This window comes from Bufo gargarizans, chromosome 1 (genome assembly GCF_014858855.1).
Source record: "Bufo gargarizans isolate SCDJY-AF-19 chromosome 1, ASM1485885v1, whole genome shotgun sequence".
NCBI classification, from domain to species: Eukaryota; Metazoa; Chordata; class Amphibia; order Anura; family Bufonidae; genus Bufo; species Bufo gargarizans.
The window spans coordinates 543,328,230-543,351,104 of NC_058080.1; the positions used below are offsets into that span (position 1 = coordinate 543,328,230).

At 45.2% G+C, this 22,875-nt stretch overlaps 1 protein-coding gene across 1 annotated transcript in view; it reads right to left on the bottom strand.

Annotated features, from left to right (window-relative positions):
* The window catches only part of CLTCL1 (clathrin heavy chain like 1), a 71,059-nt gene that overhangs the window by 6,958 nt on the left and 41,226 nt on the right, over window positions 1–22,875 (bottom strand). The window contains exons 14-30 of the mRNA XM_044275543.1: window positions 17,200–17,363; window positions 16,128–16,253; window positions 11,401–11,543; window positions 10,935–11,169; window positions 10,722–10,844; window positions 8,716–8,861; window positions 8,197–8,380; window positions 7,659–7,851; window positions 7,340–7,497; window positions 7,095–7,259; window positions 6,853–6,960; window positions 4,768–4,935; window positions 4,510–4,659; window positions 4,295–4,426; window positions 4,006–4,116; window positions 2,879–3,049; window positions 131–352 (exon numbers count right to left, since the gene is read on the bottom strand). Of these exons, the coding sequence (XP_044131478.1) occupies window positions 131–352; window positions 2,879–3,049; window positions 4,006–4,116; window positions 4,295–4,426; window positions 4,510–4,659; window positions 4,768–4,935; window positions 6,853–6,960; window positions 7,095–7,259; window positions 7,340–7,497; window positions 7,659–7,851; window positions 8,197–8,380; window positions 8,716–8,861; window positions 10,722–10,844; window positions 10,935–11,169; window positions 11,401–11,543; window positions 16,128–16,253; window positions 17,200–17,363 (2,699 nt within the window). The remainder of the gene's footprint in view (window positions 1–130; window positions 353–2,878; window positions 3,050–4,005; window positions 4,117–4,294; window positions 4,427–4,509; window positions 4,660–4,767; window positions 4,936–6,852; window positions 6,961–7,094; window positions 7,260–7,339; window positions 7,498–7,658; window positions 7,852–8,196; window positions 8,381–8,715; window positions 8,862–10,721; window positions 10,845–10,934; window positions 11,170–11,400; window positions 11,544–16,127; window positions 16,254–17,199; window positions 17,364–22,875) is intronic.

Below are 22,875 nucleotides of genomic sequence, written 5' to 3' on the forward strand. Positions count from 1 at the left end.
TTCCGCAAAATACTGAAAAAGCCATACGGTCGTGTGCAAGAGGCCCAACTCAGATTTTTACAAGCAAATCAACCTACAAAAATATAAACATTTAACCAGGAAACAAAAAAAAATATAAAAAAAAACTTACTTTGGTTAAATACTCTCTCATGACTTGGATAAAATAAGGCATGGCAAACTCCATGATATTGTGTCTCCAGGCCAACTCTAATACAATGTCTGGATGCAGCAGGTCATAGCAGGTGAAGAGTGTCGCTGCAAAGCACTCCTGCTTTCCCTCCTCAAGGAACCACTGAAGGAGCTTCTCTGCCAGTTCTGTATCTTTAGACTCCCCAGCATATAACATTGCATCCTGCAGAAATACACATAATTGCAGGAAAAATTTAAAGATTAGTTCATTTATTAATTGAGTAGTGAATCCAGGCAAAGTCAACACACTTCAATACAAACAGCAGATCCCAAAAGTGTCAGAAATATCTCTTATGAACCCAGCTATGTTTCTTACATTGTTTTTATAGCATTGCTATAGCTGAACATAGGGATGAGCCCATCCAGAATCATGAGAAATGACTCAAGATGCATAAAGGTTCTCAAAATTTATTTCGTCCTTGCTCATTTTTATACTAGTGAAAAAAAGAGTGTAATTGCCTTCATAATTACTCAACCATAAAAGGTGGATGTAAATTTTCAAGAACTCTAAACACTGTTTTCCAAGTCTTGTGATTCTCCCGTCCATTCACTTATTTAATGGCCATGCTATCCAATAGCTGCTGCAGGACTTTAAAGGGGCCTTCCAACTTTAACCCCCATTTTAGCTTAGGGCCAGGACGCGCTGTACCTAAAATACTCATCCACTACCCACTGCTCCATTTGTCAAGAGTCCAGTCATTGGATGTGTAGCTTGCAGATGAGATCAGGTGCGCCACATATTTTTCCAGCGCCATAGGTCTGGTCCAAACCAGCTTTTTTTAAAGTTCTGATGTACATATATATAGAACACCCAGCATACAATACAAACACCCCCAACAACCCCTCCCTGGTTATAGTGCATCCAAATGGGAATTAATAGGCATCAAGCAAGTAAACCTGACTAACATGAGGCCAATTAAGCACTTAATGCAGTTACAATTTACCCGGTGCCAATAAGTAGTCTAGTTCTCAAGAGTATACTAGTCTTCAGCGGCTCACCCACCTTCTCCCCAAGGAACCGATGCTCACTCCACGGATTCACCCAAATCCGATTGAGAAAATGCAAGATAAATAAATTATTGGAGGGCACTCAATTACCTGAAAACATCCAGCAAGGTATCAGTAAACCTATTTATTGGACAAAAAAATAAAATAATCGCTGCAATATTCGCATAAAATATTCACATACAAACACACTGTAAAACCATATACGCATATAGTCCCATAGGAATGTGTCCATAAATCCAAATGGTGGACTCAATCAATGTAGCCCCATGGGGCAAAGTACGTTACCCCTCTTGTGTCACCGTAGGCAAGTCCTTATTCAGCCAGTTTGACTCACATCAGCGTCCTGTATGGTCTAAAGGTCTCGAACGCGGCGTCCCACGTGACCTAGGCTGCGTCCTACGTAATAGGCACGGCTCTTTAGGGGACTGGTAAGTCAATTCGGTCCTAAAGTCCAGACTCTATGCTTGTATTCGCACAAACGAGGTCTTGGCGGCTGCCTTTTAATATCGCTGAGGAAGGGGCTTGGTCCCCGAAACGCGTCCGGTTCATGACAGCAAAAGTCTTCAACGGAATTCCAAAGTGCCGGAATTAAAAGGCAGCTGCCAGGACCTAGTTTGTGCGAATACAAGCATACAGTCCGAACTTTAGGACCAAATTGACTTACCAGTCCCCTAAAGAGCCGTGCCTATTACGTAGGACGCAGCCTAGGTCATGTGGGACGCCGCATTCGAGACCTTTAGACCACACGGGACGCCGATGTGAGTCCAACTGGCTGAATAAGGACTTGCCTACGGTGACACAAGAGGGGTAACGTACTTTGCCCCATAGGGCTACATTGATGCATTTATGTATGCGATTTTCATCATTTATATACGCTACACTTGGCGATTGAACACGTTATATATACACGTCACACATGGTGATAAAATGCGATCATAAAAAGATCGCGTAAAAAGATTGCGCATTAATACTGCTGCTAAATTCGGACTACCTACATCAGGATTGAGTCCACCATTTGGATTTATGGACACATTCCTATGTGACTATATGCAAATATGGTTTTACAGTGTGTTTGTATGTGAACATTTTATGCAAATATTTTATGCGAATATTGCTGCGATTATTTTTTGTGCAATAAATAGGTTTACTGATACCCTGCTGGATGTTTTCAGGTAATTGAGTGCCCTCCAATAATTTATCTTGCTAGTTCTCAAGAGTAGAAGATGCCAATCCAGGCTTATCCAGCCATAAATCCCACTGTTTCCCCAAACTTTGTGAGTGTCCCTCTTTTCAAAAACATTTCACTCTCCATTAGGATCATAGAGTTAGACATCTCGTCTATCAGTTGTCAAGTTAACTTGAGTATTTTAGCTATAGCTAATTGTATTATATCATTTGTTGGTAGGATTCACATACCCCAGAAAACAGACTAGTGGAAGCCTAGAGATCCGAATGCTACATACCCCTCCTAGAAGGTGAAATATCTCAAAGTAGTTTAGATCTGTCTCAAATCAAAACTTTACTGGTAATCTTATAGAATAAAATAGGATTTCCAAATCTGATTTTGCTGATGTCATAGTTCGGATAAGTAGAGGAGCATGAACAAATTCAATGAAGTAGATCACTTTCTTTACATCCTATACTGGATTAGGTGGTGGCTTTATAAAATCTATTGTTTTACCTTATACAAGCGGTCCTTCTTACACAGCTCCACACTCTGCTTCCAGCGGTTATTTCCCTTGTACAGATAGGCAGCAATCCTGCGGAACTCAATCAACTCGTGTCTCTCCAAACGTTGTGCCAGGCTGATATTATCAAAGTTATCATATGCATCAATGGATGCCCTCAAACCCTGAGAATAAATGCAGACATTATTTACAGTGCCTTTTCTTAACCGTAATATTTTAACTAAAGTCGCAATACACTCCACTAATATGGCCTCATCCTTCCCCTTGACAGGACTGGGAGATTCCTTAGGTCTACAACATAGATTCGATAAGTATTGGAGACATCCTAACTGATGGGGTCTTTCCAGACTTTTTTTTTTACCTTCTAGCCCTTGGTTCAAGGTATCTTAGTAGATGGCCTTATTTATTCTCAGCTATTAACCAACTTCAACATTTTTTTTGAAAATGGGATACCCACAAAGGGAACTCTCCTAGTTTGGAAAATTGGCGGCCCTATGGTCTTTAGTTCCAAAGACCATCTAAAAAACTCTTAAAGCATTGAAGGCTCCCTCTACAGATACTCCTATTCCTTAAATTACAGCTTGGGAGCAGGAATGCTCTAACATTTTCCAGACCATCAGGTCTTCTGTAACATTCAAGATTGTAATTTCGATTGGCTAGATGCCATTGGATGGAGGTCTGTGTTGCATAGACAGAGGGAGCGGGGCTTGCGGCCTTTTAGGTTAGGCAATAAGAATTTTTTATTTATTTTTTACTATTATGAATGCGTTTTTTTCCTTTATTGTTTATACATCTAGATTGTTAGCTCCACTGGGGACATTACGTAATGATAATGTCTATACTGTAAAGTACTGCAGAATATGTCCACGCAATATAAGTGAGTAAAATAAATATATTGATGTGTTGGATTGACTTGAATTGGGATGTATAAAAAAAAAAAAAAAAAAAAATCTAAAGAAGCATCTGATTTAAAATAAATAAATAAATGAATAAATAAACAAACAGAACGGTCTCCAGCTGAACGAGCATTCAGCCAGCAGCTATCTTAGGTACATGGCCACCTTAAAAGCGGCAATTTGTACACTGTTTAGAGTAGGATAACAATGACAAACTGTATTACCTGGTAATCTTCCTCCTCTGTCAGCAAGTTGTTGAGAGCCTCATTTACTGACTTGTTGTTGTGATTTTGAACAGAGCGCAAATATGGTTTAACAAGGGGTAACTGGTTCATCTAAAAGAAATTGAGAATTCAGAGGTGACTAAAGAACACAACTAAAATTCCAGGAAAAAGTATAACTATATAAATACATAATTATATAGAGGAATGGAAACCGATATAAAACACATTACAAAAGTGTGGGGAGAGGCTGAGACTACCAAGGAGTTCATGAAGTTTATTAAGAACTCACCTTGGAAAAGTAGTTGACTGTTCGCGTGTGATCCAAACGTGGAGACAGGACAAGGAGAAGGTCGTTCATCAGAAGAGGTTTGTACTCCAAGTAGAACTGGAGTGCTCTGTAATATAATTCCACATTGGCTACCTGCAAGTTTAAATTTTGGTCATTGAAATTGTGTGTAGCGTTGCAGCACTGAAAATAAACTACACTGTACAGCAATGGTATACCTTGGTGACAATGTCTTTAAATTGACCTTCTTTCCAAGCGGTGGTAGGATGGCTCATCATGGTGATAATGGCATTATCATACTCTTCATACTTATCATATAGGAAGACTAATTCACCCCACAGATGGGCCTGTTCCGCTGCACGCAGGACCTGTAAGCATCAGAAAACGGCTGAGTATAATTTGTCATATATTAATAGTGTAAGTCAGAAAACACAGACCAGTATACAAAATGACTTAAAAACTGATTGTTTCCTCACCTTGGGGATGTTGACTCTGGACCAGAATAATTCTAAATGTTCACGCATTTTCTGAGGTTTAAACTTGGAGTATAGAATGGCAAGCTCTGTGAACATGCCCATATGAGCACGCTCCAAGCCCAGGGCGGCTTCCAGGAGAGAAATGAGCTCTTCAAAATATCCCCGATCCTAAGTGAAAGAGAAAAACGATGAGTCAAAAATAATGGCAGTGAACATGGTTAAGCTGTGCTGAAGTTCAGTTCACAGACGCCAAAGGTGATGTTAGTGAATGTTGGGGTACACTGTGCAGCTTTGCAACCATTTTGGGGTTTACAGACTCCACATATTCCTACCTGAGTGAAACCCTAGCCTTGTACCAAGATCAACACATCCAGCAATATAGTTTAGAAATCTGCTCAAACACTATGATACATTATGTGGGATGCTTTGTTATAGATAAATACAGTCAGGTCCATAAAAATTGGGAGTATTGGATTGTGGTGATTAATATCACCTTGGTGGCCCTATTTCAACTTTTCACTGTGTACTCAATTACCTCTTAATTCCACATTTTTGTCCCCTGTACTGCCTGCTTTTGCTTTTACCTGTGCTTAAAATAGGGTTGCTAGGCATGGTCCGTCTATCTAGGGTCACATTACTGACAGCCAGGGACTGTAAGTAAATGATTAAAGCCAGGTGCTCCCCAGCAGCTGATAACAGTGCCTGGGCTGTGTGCACTTCTTTCTGTCCCTGCGCTTGGCAGACGCTCCCTCACTCAGCAGACTTGGACAATGCAGAGTTGAACCAGCGCAGACCAGGGAAGGGAGATCTGCCGTCTGCTCAGTGTATAAATGAAAGCAACATGTGGTAAGAGGACCCCTTTGTGCTGCAGGAGATTAACCCTTTAGGGGGAGGGCTCTCGTTACTGACACTTTTGGGGGGCTATTGTTACTGGCTAGTGAGGGCAGGCAGGATTAGCCTCAGGGTCAGGGCAGTGGCGGCCATCTTAACTGAATAGTGAAATTGCAGTTTTATGCAGACTGGTTGCTAAGGGCTGAATCTTATTAAATATGGGGTAAGTCAGTCTAATAGTAACTGATTCTGGAATATCATGTTAATAGTAACTACATATATGAAAATTGAAATTAGGGTCTAAATGTGAGCTATCCTTAAAAAAAAAAAATATATATATAAGTGAGATCTTTTAGTACTGTTCAATAGTTCAGAGATTTGTTATAACCAAGACATACAATATACAGTTTATTAAATATGGACAGTTCTGGAACTATCTTTAACAGAGCAAAGGTGTTCTCTCCAAATATTAAAAGATTTCTCCAGAAATTTTATATTGATGGCCCATCCTTAGGATAGATCGGCAACAACAGATCTGGAGGATCCAACTGCCTGCATCCCTGCCAGTCAACTATTTTTCAGAAATAGGCACTGGAACTACATAGCTCCGTCCACTACATAGTAACAGTAGACTGAGCAGGTTCATGTAGTACTACTCCAAGTGACGTGAATGAGAGCAGTGCTGTTGTAGATGGAATTGTATAATTCCAGAACTGCTAAAAACAGCTGTTCTGATATTGATGACGTATCCTAACTATCAATATAAAAATCACGGAGAGCCCAAGAAAGCCTCAAAATTGAATGTAAAGTATGCGAGTGGTCAAACGCTTAAAAAAGGGTTTTCAAAGAGGTTTTTAATGATCTGTATCTGATCGTTGGGGGTCGGATACCTGCCGATCAGCTGTTTGAGAAGGCAGTGTCGCTCACAGTAGCACCACGGCCTTCTCCAGCTTTTCCTAGACCATGTTATGGTCACATGGCCTAGGTGCAGCTCAGCCCCTCTGATGTGAATGGGCCTGGGCTGCGATACCAAGCAAAGCCGATATACAATGTACGGCACTGTGCTTGGTAAGCAGAGAGTAGGCCGCGGCGCTATTGTGAGTGGGGTAGTCCCAGGTGTCGGACCCTCACTGATGAAAAATCCAGAGGATAGGTCATCAGTATATAAAATAAAAAAAATAAAACACTTGGAAAACCCATTTAAGTATCTTCTAAGAAATGATTCTAAAACTGTCTGTTCTAAGATTCACTCACCTGGTAATAGCTGATAAGTTCCTCCAGCTCATCAGCGTGGATCACTATATGCAGACCACACATTTGTGCCAGGCGAAACTCTGTGCCATCCACACAAGCAAAGCAAACCTAGTAAAAAGATCCATGAAAAAAGTTTGTATATAACATGTATACAGTAAAGCCTGCATGAGAAAGAATACCATATGCAATCCATCATTTCATAAAAGGTAACAAAGTTATGGTGATCATAAAAAAGTTCTTACTTCTTTCCATGTGCGGGTACTATTGGCCTTTCGGGCACTATCCACAGCAGCCTGATACTCCCCCAGGTGCACTAAAGTGGATGCCAACCGAGCAAAATTTGACACGTTGTTATAAAGAAGTTTGGCTGCATCATACATGCCCTCATCGTAACAGCGATCTCCCACCTAAAAGGCAAAGGAAATACTGTAAGGTAATACAGACTTCACTTCTGAATATGTTCCGAGTACGACATTCAGTGCAGTACCTGCTGTATATGTGCATTGTTAGGACCACTGACAAATTCTTCTAGCTCTGATAAGCGATTTGTTTTAGCCAAAGCAAATATGAGCTCCGTTTCAACATAGGACTCTCTAGCCTTTTTCCGTGCCATCTGTAAGAACTTTACCAGGTCCTCCCAGTTACCTGTGAAAGCAGACACCGCCAAATGTTTAGAAAGATGCCACACAGCCTTGTCAGCAGGAACAGGCTCAGGACAGAACTATGGCATAGATGACAGACTAATAAGGTGAATAGACACTTTAATGCAAATGTCACACTTTCAAAAGGTAGAATAAAGCACTCACTGTTCTTGCTTGCTGCTTGCACAACTTCCATGTAAGCAGAGGGGTCATCAGCTTTAATGTAGGAGTCGATAGCTTCCTTTACCAAGTCCTTCTGTAACTGAGCTCTGCCTAGCTGACTCCATACAGCAGGTTCATTGCATCTCTCTGCAAATTCATAAGCACGGTCCAGATTTCCAATGTGCTCAATTAAGACCTACAAGAGAAGAGGCAGAACAAGAGTATAAAGATTACTGAATACATGTACATAAAAAGTGGCACCACCTCCCCTACTTACAACCAACTATACTCCAAAGGAAAAAATACCGCAACACAGGCATACTAATTGCTATTCCTTCCACCCTCCCCATACACATTTGGATCTGTCAAGCATGGGATACAAAACATGCTGAAATTCAACATATTGATTCTTAGTTTCCTTTGACATAAACCAAACGAACGTTGGCCAGGCAAATACACATTAGGTTCGGCAGACGTTCAGCTAATGTGTATGGCTACTTTCATTCCCTATATCAGTATATAGACAATTCATGTTTCTCACCTGGATGGCAGATGTATTTACATCAAATTTCCTAAATATGGCAAAGGCCTCCTCAAAGAGCTGGTTGCTAATGGCAATATTAGCGATGTCTGGTGCATCATAGTTATCCAAACGATTGATATATTCCATTACTCTTGTACGGTCAGCTTTAATGGCTGTCAGTATGAGCAGATTTTGCAGATTTCTGAAACCAAACAAAAGGGAAATCTATAGTGTCTGACCGATGTTCACACAAAAACCACACATCCATTAAAATAGCTTCTTGTTTTTCTTAGCAGGGGCTATACAAATGCCTATAGCCACAATTCTAGCTTCCATCTAGCTACAGGATATGCTGGCTACAACAGTGCAGGGCAGCAGTTTGCAGTTCTTGCACCCTGGTCTCCTCCCATAACAGAACGCTGCAGCACAGGGCTAAAGCCATCACCTGTACTAAGGATATTTGGCCTGACGAAAGATTCAGGTACCAGTCAAGCACCTGCCTACATCATATTGTAGTCTGTCATCTCCCCAACTGACCTGTGCTCACTAAAGACAGAGCTGTCCAGCACAATCTTCTCCAAAAGTTCAATGAGCTCATTTGGGAGATCCGCAGTCATGAAAGCCTTCACAGTCACAGATACTTCTTCTGGATCCTGAGTTTCTGATAAAGCAGTCTGGACCACCTTTCATATAATGAAAAAAGACCGATGAACAAACATGAGCCAATCTCTAAGGCTACCTGCACTCGGGTGCATGTCATTTTGAAGAAATTCCACTCCAATTTCCGTGTGACATTCTGTGCATTTTCACCCAAAATAAACGTTGGTTTTTGGTACATATTTGACGTGTTTTTTATGCAGATCTCACCCTTTCATTTTAAAGGGTGAAAGCTGCACAAAGAAATGACATTCTGCACAGCAGGTCAATTTATGCACAGAACAAAAAATAGTTTGTATAATCTCATACACTTTGCAGGTACCGTATTAGTCCTCAAGCACTCAGCCGTTGCCTGGCCACTCCCGCACTTGAATGGGTCCGCAATCCAGAAGGAGCAGTGTGGAATGGAGGCACAGAACCTTGGTTTCTCTCCGTGCCTCCGCACCGCAAAGAAATAGAGCATGTTCTATTTTTATTGCAATGCGGACGTATCACGGACCCATTCAAGTTGAATGGGTCTGGATCCACCTCTAGCAGATGCACGGATGGTGCCCATGCATTGGGGACCACAAAATGTGGTCCACAATGCATGTAATGGCTGAGCAATGGCCGTCTGCATGTGCTCTTACACGGCGGTTTATCCATAAGTAATCAAAGTGTGCAGGAAGGGTATGACCATATGGAATGACTGTGCTGTGGTTAGGATGCAGATACCTGTGGACAAGTACCACGTCACTACAAGCCACAGCTGCTTCCTATTAACTAATTACAAAGGCATTGTTTCTTCTGTCATTATAGTTAATGGGCACACACTAACCCGCAAAATATTGCGACCATTATCAATGAAGACTGAAGAAGTAATGTGGTTGTAATGAGTCAATAGGATGAAGGTGCAGCACAGTCTCTCTGTGTGGTCATTCCCTTACATTTCTTAAGAGGACTGCATCACTGCTGCAAAGGAGACAACATGCAGGTAAACTTCCAAGAGGAATCAGCACGGGCACAATGGTCGCAACCACTTAAAACAGCTTATCGGCAGGGGGTGCTGGGAGACTGACCCAGCACCACCTGCTATTGCTAACCTCTCCTGAGGATAGGTCATCAATATTAATTCACTGCACAGCCCCTTTAAACTTCTGATAAAAAAATACAATCTTCTATTATTAGATATATAGCACTTAAAGGAGTAATCCAGTTTTTTTTTTTTTTTTTAAAGAGCATCTGTCAGCAGCTTTGTACCTATGAAACTAGCTGACTTGTTGCATGTGAACTTGGCAGCTGAAGGCATCTGTGTTGGTCCCATGTTCATATGTGCCCGCATTGCTGAGAAAAATTATATTCTAATATACGCAAATGAGCCTCTAGGAGCAACGGGGGCATTGCTGTTACCAGTTAGCGCTTCTGCAACTTACACACTGCCTAGCTTTGTCAATCAAAGTGCAGGGGGAGCAGCAGTTGCAGAGAGCTGAGACTCTAGGAGTAACAGCAACATCTTTATTGATCCTAGAGCCTCATCTACATATATTAAAACTATAATCGTAATCATTAAAACCGAAATACCTCTTTAAATCCCTTTAGCACTGCTCTCTGTAACTGGAAACCTGGCACATCATTCTTTGCAAATGACCATTTAAATCAATGGCAGCTTGTTCAGGACGATACATAAGATTTTCAGTAACTAATGTCTGACCAGTGGAAAGATCGGTATTCCGGAAATCAAAATATCATTTTAGAAGAATGTCTCCTACCATGTGCTATGCAGAAATTGTTTTTAGGCAGTAGCTATGAAAGCTTCTAAGATGAAAGGAAAGCATCTGGAAAAATAACCTTTTAACTCACACATTTAACCAAAGGACTAACTTTTCACAATTATATTTTTAGCTTACTTGATCTATCAGCTGTCGCCTGAATGGGTTGTTTTCCTCCAGCACACTGGCCCACAGATCTGCATCTTTTCTCCGCACGAGGTACCGACCTTCACTCTTGAATAGGGAGTTTTCATTGCACACCTAGGCCAATGTAAATGATACATTTACTAAAATTATGTTTTGTGAAGAAATGATTATAGTATTCTTTTGTGGCAGATCCAAAGAACTCACCTTAATTAGCTCCAAGTCACACTGGCCCCTCTCATAGGCTACGCAGGCGAGGTGCGGGTCCCTCTTTTCACAGTACTTGCCCACCACACAGCTGTCATAGAAAGGGTTTTCCCGCAGGAAGCGTTCCGGGTTGTTGTTGCTGTCTATATAGATCTTGGCCAGAGCATTGTGTGTCGCAGGTTCCTCACATCCTTCGTGGATTCTGGATTCCAGCCATGGTAATAGCAGCTTTAACCTGATATGGAGGAGATTGAAAAGATCTGTAAACTATCATCCAATACAATGAGAGATGATCACTGAAAAGTAAGGCTGCTGGAATGGTCAGATTTTCCAAGAAATTCGAAATATGGATTGGGTGTTAATAATGAGATTATTGTCATATATATATGCATTTGTATTAATGTGGGAAACTATACACGATACAGAAATATTCAGTGTCCTCAAGTACTGTACTACGATCGCTCACCTGTTTCTTTTCTCTACTTCGGCTACAAGTTCATCAGTGGAAAATTGCCCATGTACAACCATGATGAGATTCTTAATCACATCTTCTGAGCAGTCCACATCTAACAAGCCTCCCACCACTGCTGGGATGCGACTGGGATTAACCTAGACATAGAAAGCCATTTAATGTATTACATCTGTGATTACAGTATCAGCAGCACTCAACGTCCTTGCAGGATGGAAATGGAAAATAAGAATAACTTCAATATAAATCACATTTATATTCATCTTTAATAGCTAAAATGCATTAATAATGTTATATAAATTATATTTAAAAGGGGTATTCCAGTAATTTCAAGTAATCCCCTATCTACAGAATATTGTATAACTAGATTAGTGTGAGACCTACCACTGGGACCCCCTCTGATCACAAGAACAGGAGTCCCGTATCTTGCAGGGCCCCTTAAAATAAATGGAGAGTACAGCTATTTCTGGCAGGTCCCATAGAGACATATGCATGCTTAACCAGCCACTACATTCATTTTGGAGGACCCTGTGGGGTTTAGATCCTCGTTCACATAATCTAATAGTCATCCCCAATCCTGTGGGTAGGGAATAACTTGAAAATATCACAATATCCCTTAAATAAACTTAGAAATGAACAGTGTTGGACTATAATATATTTATGAAAGCTGCTGATCTGCACAACCAGTATACAAGTGCATGTAAGAAACAATTTCCTGAAAACACTCTTGAAAATAAATAAATAAATAAATAGGAGCCCGTCAGCAGTTTTGACCATGCTGCTTACCGCACTGTGGAGCTTTTATTATCATGAGAATGTGAAGTGCTGTCTCCTCTCTGCATTGAGCTGCTTCACAGCCCCTTCCCCTCTGCTATAGGACAGGTATAGTGGTCTCCTGGTTGGATACTACAGCTGTCACTCAGAGCAGAGGGTGGGGCTGTGAAGCACCTCAATGCAGAAAGGAGAGGGCACGTCACAGGACTTTATTTACCATAGACTACATGTCCCACCCTTCCCCCTTCATCAACGAACCTCTGTTTGAAAAAGCAGCATTTCTTATTGTCTACATCTTACAAATAGTGATTAGCTTGGATTCCTAGTCCCCCGAGAGGGCGCTCCTACAAATGCTGCTTCTTTCATTTCCAAATGCAAAGCTAGATCTAAAGCTCAGGACTGACATTTGACCGTACTAATGGGCTTATGAACACCAGCAGGGCATCCCCCACTGAATGTGCTGATGCTGAACAAACATTAACCCATTGTGGACCTCCGACGTAAATGTACAGCTGGTGTCTGGTCTTTAAAGATATCGCCTGCTCACCAGCAGACACAAGCGGGACTTGGAGATCCTGAAGTTGTGCACTTCATTCGAATAATCTGAGAAGAATGGACACCTTGCTGCCATTCAACGTTACGTCTAGGTAGTCGCTGGCCTTGTGAAGTATAACATCTCTGTCTTTGAAGTGAAGGATTTCTGCAAGTGTGGGGTGGTCATCCCGGGAGCAGTGGCCTAGTTGGCACCTTCTGTGCCTGCTCCATACCATACAGAGATTACAAGCCCCCTCCACTAAACTTTTGAGCCAACCGTTTTCAATAAAGTCAGTAGAGTTGTTACCGTCGCCTTTTCAGGGATTTCCACAATCTAAACACCGTTGGGGCGCAACCTGTTTTCCAAATAGTCTGTTTTAGCCAGCAAGGCAGCTGCCATTTTAAGGAGTCTAACATAACCCTCCACTGCACAGGTACACTTCAACACTTTATGCAGGTCACTTCTAATCAGAGAAAAGTCCACTATCATGCTCCCCACTTGTATGGTGCAGAATTATATTTAGTGACGACTGCCATAACATCTTTCAAAGTGGGTTCTTTCCCCCCATTGCCTTGACTAAGCTGCATAGGACGCTTGCATCACTGGGTTAGTGAACAGGATTGCATCGACCGTGCAGGGTGCTCCTCATCTGAAGACAATGGCAGCATTGGAGCCAGACTGGTTATTATAAGATGCCCTACTAGGTATCTACTGCTCTGAACAGGGCTCCTCCAGTCTGCGTGCAAATCTCTCTATCCGCGCCGCTATATCTTGCTTTACGGTATTGGTAGGAACCACCACTCTGTTGGTGCTGGGACATCTTTGATAGGAGACTTGCGGTCTGGTTTGAGCAGAGCTTTCCCTTTTTTTCAGGATTGTGTTGGTTTCCAGCTCAATGGTTACACTCCAGAGGTGTTTGGGAAGTGGCAAGTACCAACAGCCCAGAAAAACACAGCACTCCAGGAGAACTGACAGAATATAGTATAGGAGCTCAGCATGCTTAGTCATGCCCCCTTCTAGGTTTAGTATTTGTATAAAGAGCACATGTCATCACTCCTGACATATTTTGGTAAAAAATCATATTCCAATTGAAATGACATGTGGCGGCCATACCACTGTTCCTGGACTATATTAATTTGTGAGTGGAGTCTATTTCCTTTAGTCTCCAACATCATAGCATATGCTTTCTAGATTTGTGCTTGGAGGGGGATCGCACCACCTCCGAAGTTATCACTACACATACAGAAAGGAACTAGCAGGCAACACAATATTACATGCCACTTCGTGTCATTCACCTCACACAATACGGAGTATTCCCATCCCAAAGGTGAACTTATTCGAGCTCAACGCAATTGTTTGAATATTCATTTATTCGCACAAGAAGCAAGGAATATTACGGAAAGGCTAATTGGTAGTGCTTATTCTTATAAATCTGTTGCCTCTTCTGTCATTGAAATTTCAGCCATGGATAGAGCTCCCCTAGTGTTTCCGGAAGTAAAGTCACTGCCCCAGGTAAAATCCATATCAAAATGCAAACGTGATTTTACTCCCTTTGTGACACAATATAGCCTAGAATATGATCGCATATGCAAAATCATTAAGAAAAATCTTCCTTTATTGTCATGCGATAATCAGTGGATGGATATTGTCGCAGAGGGAGTGAAGTGTGTAGCAAGGGCTCCAACCCTGAGCGATTCCTTAAGTCCCAGCTTGTTCTCTGAGAAGACTTTGCAGAGACCAACCTGGCTCAATAATAAGGGCAGCTATAAATGTGGTCATGCGAAATGTATTTGCCGCAATCATACCAGAGCCAGAATGAAGTTTAAATCTACTGCTAACAATAAGGAATTCACTATACAGTCCTATCTTAACTTCAACACAAAGTTCGCGGTTTATATAACGTGCGAACTTTGTCAGTTGCAATATGTGGGGTGTACTACGAATGAAATAAAAACTCGCATACGCAAGCACATTTCAGATATCCCACACTACAAAAACCGCAACGTGTCTGCTGTCAGCACACACTTTGCGATTTTGCATGCAGGTGACACCTCCAATCTAGTGGTTCAAGGAATCGTGTGAGTTTTCCTTCCCACCAGAGGGGGTGACCATAGGAGGAAACTCTTGAATCGAGAGGCATACTGGATTTTTCAGCTGGGTTAAAGCCAGCCTCAAGGTCTTAACAAAAGGCATTATTTAATCCTACACTATTAGGGGAGTCTTCTTTTTCTCCCTTTTGTGTTTAGATGTTTCACTATTATTATATTTTTTGGTTTTGCAATTGTTCTTTTATATATGTATTGACTACATACCTGTGTAGGTGTTTTGGTCAGCATGTGTGATTTTAATTCTCTCTGTGTATGTTTAAAGTGATTGGACATATGTGATTGCGCCGTGTGTGCAGCTGCTCATGACCATGTGATCGATTGATTGCATGGCCAGCTGTGTGAGCTGCTCATATGGTGCCATCCCATTACCAGTTCGATATGTCATGAGGAAGGACAGATATTTGTTTGTGGTCTGAAACGCGTAACTGAACAATTTCTGTGGAAGATTTTATGCCGCAATAAAGCTACAAATTTTTTCCACCATTCTTGAGCTGGATTTTCCTATAATTTTCAAATTGAAATGACTGTTCAGGAGCATCTATTTTTATAACTATGTTGTGTAATCCCTCCATTATTCCCCAATAGTGGGTGTGTCCCTGCACAGTGTCGGCTGCCAGTGTCAGAGCCACTGACAATTCTAAATATCACGCAGATAATGAGCCTGCATTTTTTTAAATAAATGAAGCAACCCTGTTTGACGAATGGACTATGGAGGTAGAAAGCACAACATATGTTTCTAGCGTGTGGTCTTCAGCACAATTCTAGCTAAAATAAACATCATGTACATTTTTTTTAATGACTCAGCTTTTCCTTGTTTTGCAAGATGAGACCATATGGCGGGTTTTGGGAGGACTAGTTTGTAGGATGTGGGATTAGCAGTAATTCTTAATGACCAGATTAATGGAAGTGGAAAATTAAACTGTTTTTTCTTGGGGACAATTGTATGTGACAGGGCGTTCTGTTATAACCTAGCAGATGCTTTAGGATATGTTTACAAGCTGCAGCCTGAAATGTGTGTTTCATACACATTATGGATAGGTCATCAATGTTTCTGACCTTCGTCTAGCACTATTAAGAGGTCCTAGCATTCCTGTGCATGTCGTCTCCCTTCATTGTTCACACAAGAAGGCATCTTGTCCATATGATTAATACTAGAGCTCATCATGTTCTCTTAGACTACTCTATTCCTGCTATCGAAAAGTACAGAATACCAGACATAAAGAGACAAAGTTATGTGACGTGAAAGGATCACTTTATAGGAACCAACCGTCATGTCCTTCCACAACAAAGAACAAGCCACACCTTACCTTTTGCACGTAGATTTCAATGTACTTTTGGAGGTTGTTTCGGTACAGATATAACACCAGGTCATGGACGAAGTCAAATCGGTCACACACAATTATCAGTGGAAGCTGGTCTGTAAGTTTGGCCTCCTGGCGATGGAAAGGGAAATTCTTTTTAACTAGCCAACCAATATCAATATGAGAGCACATGTATACGAGTTAGGACTCATGCACACAATTTTTTTTTTTCTGTATGTCTGTTCTGCAAAAATATAGAACATGTCCTATTATTGTCTGCATTACAGATAGGACTGTTTTATTAGGGGACAGCTGTTCCGTTCCACAAAACAAGGAATGCACACAGACGTCACCCGTATTTTTCAGGATCTGTGTTTTGCGGACCACAAAATACACACAGTCGTGTGCATGAGCCCTTACAGAGGTTTTGTCAGCTTTATCCAGGGAGTTACTGTCTTTGAGTGCGGTCAATGTGAGCATATATAACAAGCTAAAACCAGAAGCATGCATGGCTACTTCATTGGAATATCTGGTCAGATTTCAGAGGCCCTCATCATGCCTTGGAGACTTCAATGTGGACATTAACATTTATGCTTTATACAAATATTGGATATAAGGAAATAATATATTTAAATCAAAAGAACTGAAGACATTACCAACAGCAGCAGAGAAGAAAAAAAAAAAAATATGAAAATCGCAGATGGCTTAAAGGCTATGGACACTTTTGGGGGCATTTTTTTTATTTTTATTTTTTTTTTAAACATTCCCTTCTACTAATTTTTGGAGTGAACCAATTCTAATCAATTGAATATGTTCAAAATCAGCAAGAATGGCTGGTCCTAGGAATCTGTGAAAGCGCAGAAGATCTGCTGCTGCTATGAAAGCCTCGCAGATATCAACTGTGCTTGCGCCACTGACATCTCCGTACATCTGGAAGAGGAGGCGGTGGCTCAAGCAGAGGAGCGTTGTATGAAAAATCACTCACTGAGAAGTGTATATTAAAATGTGCTCGATATAAAACAGAAAAAAAAGAAAATATTTGTTTGGTCCTCTGTTACCTCCTACTAAGTGTACTTGCCTTGAGAAAGTTCTTGACACGTTCAGGGTTGTAACAGTTGCTTTCCCTACATATTCGCTCAACTTCCTTTATCTGCCCGGTCTTACAAGCTGCCTGGATATATTTGAAATGCACATCGGGGTCTTGGCTGAAATTGACAATGGATCCCAGAAAATAGAAAAGCCCTGAAAAAGAGAAGAACATATCTCACATCTGACAGTCAACATGACACTGCCTTTGAAAACAAACATTGTTTACTACATCTAAAAATGACTAAGCGGATAATGGAGAGACATTCTTTTCAAGGCTTTTTTGCCATCACTTAGTACTGCACTTTTTTGGTGTTCTCCATGTTAGTTATGGTTAATTTGTTTCCTTACGTATAAAAAAGGAGATTTTTGTATAACTTACCAGTTAAATCTCTTTCTCGCTCTTCCTTGGGGGACACAGACCTTGGGTATAGCTCAGCTCCCTAGGAGGCGTGACACTAAGTAAAACTGTTAAGCCCCTCCTCCATCAGCTATACCCTCAGCCTGGAGATAGAGGCTACCAGTTGCGTGTCCAAGTAGTGAAAGGATAACAACCAATAACGGAAACAACCAGCCAGCAACCCAACGGGGCGCCAGACCATAACCCTGTAACAAAACACAGAAGGGTGGGTGCTGTGTCCCCCAAGGAAGAGCGAGAAAGAGATTTAACTGGTAAGTTATACAAAAATCTCCTTTTCTCGCCCATTTTCCTTGGGGGACACAGACCTTGGGACGTTCAAGAGCAGTCCAAGAAGGGAGGGACCACAAACCCAAGGCGGACCACCACCGGAGCATCAGGAAACCGCTGCCTGCAAAACCAGGCGGCCCAAAGCAGCATCCGCTGATGCATGCGTATGCACTCTATAGAACCTTGTGAAAGTGTGCAGAGAGGACCAAGTGGCTGCTTTGCACAACTGTTCAGCCGAGGCCCGATGCCTCTGCGCCCAGGAAGCCCCGACTGCTCTGGTGGAATGAGCAGTGACGCTGAAAGGCGGAGCTCTACCCTTGGCTCGATAAGCCTCAGACACCGCCAGTTTAATGAAACGGGCAATAGCCACCTTGGAGACCGCCAAACCCTTGCGCGAACCCTCCGGAACCACAAACAGGGAGTCCGTGCGCCGAAAGGATCCGGTGACCTCCAGATAAATCTTCAACGCCCTGACCACATCCAGACGGTGCAGTTCCCGTTCTCTGGGGTGGGAAGGAGAGGGACAGAGCGACGGAAGGACGATGTCCTCATTGATGTGAAAGGCGGAGACCACCTTTGGCAGGAAGGACGGGACAGGCCGAAGCACAACCTTATCCTGGTGGAAGATCAGGAAAGGTTCGGAGCAAGAAAGAGCCGCTAACTCCGACACCCGTCGGAGAGATGTGATGGCCACAAGAAAAATGACCTTGCAGGACAGAAGGCGAAGGGAGACCTCCCGTAAAGGCTCGAAGGGGGCTGATTGGAGCGTCGAGAGCACCACATTCAGGTCCCAGGATGGAACTGGAGGGCGGTACGGCGGAACAGAGTGAGCCACCCCTTGTAAGAAGGTCTTAATTGGCCCCAGAGGGGCCAGGGGACGCTGGAGAAGAATAGACAGCGCCGAAATCTGTCCCTTCAGAGAACTGAGGCTCAGCCCCAGGTCCAGACCCGACTGGAGGAAGGACAGGATCGTGGGAAGAGAAAACCGGAGAGGTGGGATGCTCCGGGACTCACAGAACCCCAGATAGGACCTCCAAACCCGATAGTAGATCCTAGAGGACACGGGCTTACGAGCACGGATCATGGTGCGGACTACGTCCGCGGAGAAACCCCGTCGCGTTAAGACGGCGGTCTCAATAGCCACGCCGTCAAACGTAGCGAGCCTAAATGCTCGTGGAAGATCGGTCCCTGAGAGAGAAGGTCTTCCCTGGAGGGCAGTGGCCACGGTGCGTCTGCCAACAGCAACATTAGGTCGGCGTACCAAGACCGGCGGGGCCAATCCGGGGCGATCAGAATCGCGGGAACGCCCTCTGCCGCGATCTTCCGAAGAACCCGTGGCAGGAGGGGGAAAGGAGGAAAGACGTACAGAAGGGAGAATTCGCGCCACGGAAGGACGAGCGCGTCGGCGCCGTACGCCTTCGGGTCCCGTGCCCTGGCCAGGTATCGGGGGACCTTGTGGTTGAATTTGGAAGCCATGAGGTCCACGTCGGGGCGACCCCAGCGAAGACAAAGGGCTTCGAACACCTCTGGGTGCAGGGACCATTCTCCCGGGTCGATGGTGGACCGGCTCAGGAAATCCGCCGCCCAGTTGTCCACCCCCGGGATGTAAATCGCGGATAAGGCCGGCACATGCGCCTCCGCCCAGAGGAGAATGAGGGTCACCTCTTGCATCGCTGCAGCTGCGAGTGCCCCCCTGATGGTTTATGTATGCCACAGCCGTGGCATTGTCCGATTGGATCCGAACAGGGTGGCCTCTCAGTAGATGGGTCCAGTGTCTGAGGGACAGAAGAATCGCCCTCAGTTCCAGAATATTGATTGGAAGTCTGGACTCCGATAGAGACCAAACGCCCTGTACGGACCGGGGAGGGAAAACCCCCCCCCACCCCCGTAAGCTGGCATCGGTGGTAATCACCAGCCAGTTCAGTGGGAGGAAGGACCTCCCCCGTAGAGGGATATGCAACCACCAGCTGAGGGAAGCCCGAGCCAGGGGAGGCAGAAGAAAGGTCCTGTCCAGACTCCTCGGTGATTTGTCCCAGGCCGACAGAATTGCCCTCTGAAAGGTGCGGGATCGGAATTGTGCGAACGGCACCGCTTCGAAACAGGCAACCATCTTCCCCAACAACCGCATGCTGGATCTGAGGGAAGGGCGGTGATGACGGAGGAGACTGCGAACAGACCCGCAAAGGGCCAGACGCTTGTCCGACGGGAGGCGGACCTCCGCCAACTCCGTATCCAGGAGCATCCCCAGGAAGATCAGCCGTCTGGAGGGGGTAAGAGAAGACTTGGGGTGGTTGATGATCCAACCGAACCGCGTCAGGGTCTCCAGAGTGAGTCCCACACTGCCGGATGCCTGAGAGAAGGAGGGTGCCTTGACCAAGATGTCGTCCAAGTAAGGGAGAAGAAAAACACTTCTTGAACGCAGAAGGGCCAAGACAGGGGCCAGGACCTTGGTGAATACTCGAGGAGCCGTCGCCAGACCAAAGGGAAGGGCGACGAATTGGAAGTGATCGTCCCCCACCGCGAAGCGCAGGAAGCGGTGATGACATGGAGCAACCGGAACGTGGAGATATGCATCCTGAACGTCGATTGAGGCCATGAAATCCCCTCTTTCCAGGGAGGCCACTGCGGACCTGAGAGACTCCATCCGGAATCTCTGCAGTCGGAGAAAACGGTTCAGGCGCTTTAGGTCCAAGATCGGTCGCACTGAGCCTTCCTTCTTGGGAACCACAAAGAGGTTCGAGTAGAACCCCCTGAACCTTTCCGTCGGAGGCACGGGGGCGACGACACCCTTGTCCATTAGAGAGCGAATGGCCGTGAAGAAGGCGGCCGCTCGTACGGGATCCCGTGGAGGACGGGACCGGAAGAAACGGTCTGGCGGAATGGACGCAAATTCGATCTTGTATCCGCAAGATACAATCTCGAGCGCCCATGCGTCTGAGATGTGGGCCCGCCATACGTTCCTGAACAGTAGAAGGCGGCCCCCCACCCGGGTGGGTGGGGGCGCACCTTCAGGCAGAGGGCTGCTGGCCTGAGGGAGCCCGTGTGGGCTGGGGCTTGCGCCAGGTAGATTGCGTCCGAAAAAACGGCTTCTTGCGTCTATCCTGGGCTGGGCCAGAGGAAGAAGAACCGGCCGCGGGTCTAGACCCGGTGGGCTTGCGAAAGGACCGGAAACGGGACGAACCAGCGCGACCGCGGGGGGCGCCCCTCGGCCTGGACTGGGGGAGGTGAGTACTCTTCCCACCCGTGGCCTCAGATATAAGCTCGTCCAGACGGGTTCCGAACAAGCGGGAACCCGAGAATGGTAGGCCAGCCAAAGAGCGTTTGGAAGCGGCGTCCGCCGCCCAAACCTTCAGCCAGAGTTCCCTCCTGACAGAAACTGCCAGGGCAGAGGAACGGGCAATGAGGGCACCCGCATCAAGAGAGGCCTCACAGACAAATTTTCCGGCCTGGACAATTAGTTGGGCTAAGGAACGGAGGTCCTGTAGAGGGACGTCCGACCCTAACTCCCGTTCCAGTTGCAAACCCCATTCAGAGACCGCTTTACCAGCCCAGGCGGAGGCAAAGACCGGTCTAAGGGCCGAACCAGAGGCAGTAAATATGGCCTTGGAGAGGGATTCCGTACGACGGTCCTCAGCAGACTGGAGGGAAGATCCGTCTTGTACAGGAATAGTAGTGCTTTTGGACAGGCGAGCCACGGGAGGATCAACCTTAGGCGGGGACGTCCACGTGGTCACAGAATCCGCTGGAAAGGGATAACAAATGTCCAGCTTTTTGGGTGTAACAAAGCGGACGTTAGGCCGGGTCCAAGCCTTGGACACCACAGAAGAAAAATCTGCGTGGATGGGAAAGACCTTGGAGGCCTGTCTGGGGCGAAGAAAGGACACGCCGGCCTGTTCAGAGTTGGGGGGGTCATCGTGTATGTGAAAGGTATCACGGATGCTAGTGATAAGATGCCCCACCGCGGACGCCAATTTGGACGGAAGCTCTGAGTCCATGTCCACGTCCGAATCCGCCAGTTCTCCCTCAGAAAGCGTATCCCTTTGAGAGGATAGACTTGACTGAGCTCGCACGCATGGCGGAGAGAGCGAAGCATCTGGAGAAGATGTGCGCTCAACCCTTGAACGTTTCTGAATATGCCGGGCCCTGGAAGATTCGCTGGGAGGCAGGGAATCAGTGGGGGCGGCAGAAACGGTAGTCCCAGCGGGTGCGACAGGGATTGTGGCAGCCTGCGGGAGAGGCGGTCTATCCACGAGACGGCCCACTACGTGTGTAAGGCTTTCCACCGCCTGAGACAGAGACCTAGCCCAGTCAGGGGGTTCAGAGGCACCGGGGGGCGCAGCGGAAAGCGGGCCCTGCACCGGGGCCTGACATGCAAGGCAATGCGGCTCAGACTGCCCACACGAAAAAAGTTCCTTACAGGCGGTACAGGCATGGTACCAGAGTTTGGGGGCACCCGTGGGATCTGACATGCTGAAAAAAAGTGGTCGTACCCCAATACAGAGACCACAAGGGATATAGCAGCTATGACCAGGAGGGTTAGGAGAGGGTTAACTGTCCTACCAGTGCCTCAGAAGAACGTCAGGAGTAGAGAGGATCAGCAGCAGCTGCAGCAGCAGCAGCAGCAGGGAGCAGCAAACAGCAGAGAGCCTGCAGATAGCGCCCACAGAAGCCGAGCGAAACACCAGGTGCTCAGAGTCCCCCACGTGTCCCAGCTTCCTGTCTAGGAGTGAGGAAACGCGGGAAGAATTCAGCAGAAGCGCGGGGAACAAGCTCCGCCCCCTCCAGCGCTTGAAAAGTCTCCTGTGAAGGAGAACCTAAATCCGCCCCCAAAATGGCGCGCGCGCGCGTAAGCCACGCCCCCTGCTGCCGAAAAAAACTCGCAGGGCTAAGAAGAAGCAGGATGCCATGAAATAAAGGGCCCGCAGGCCCCAGAGTGCGGCGATTATTCCCAGGTGGGTGACCTTCTGCCACCATTGTCCC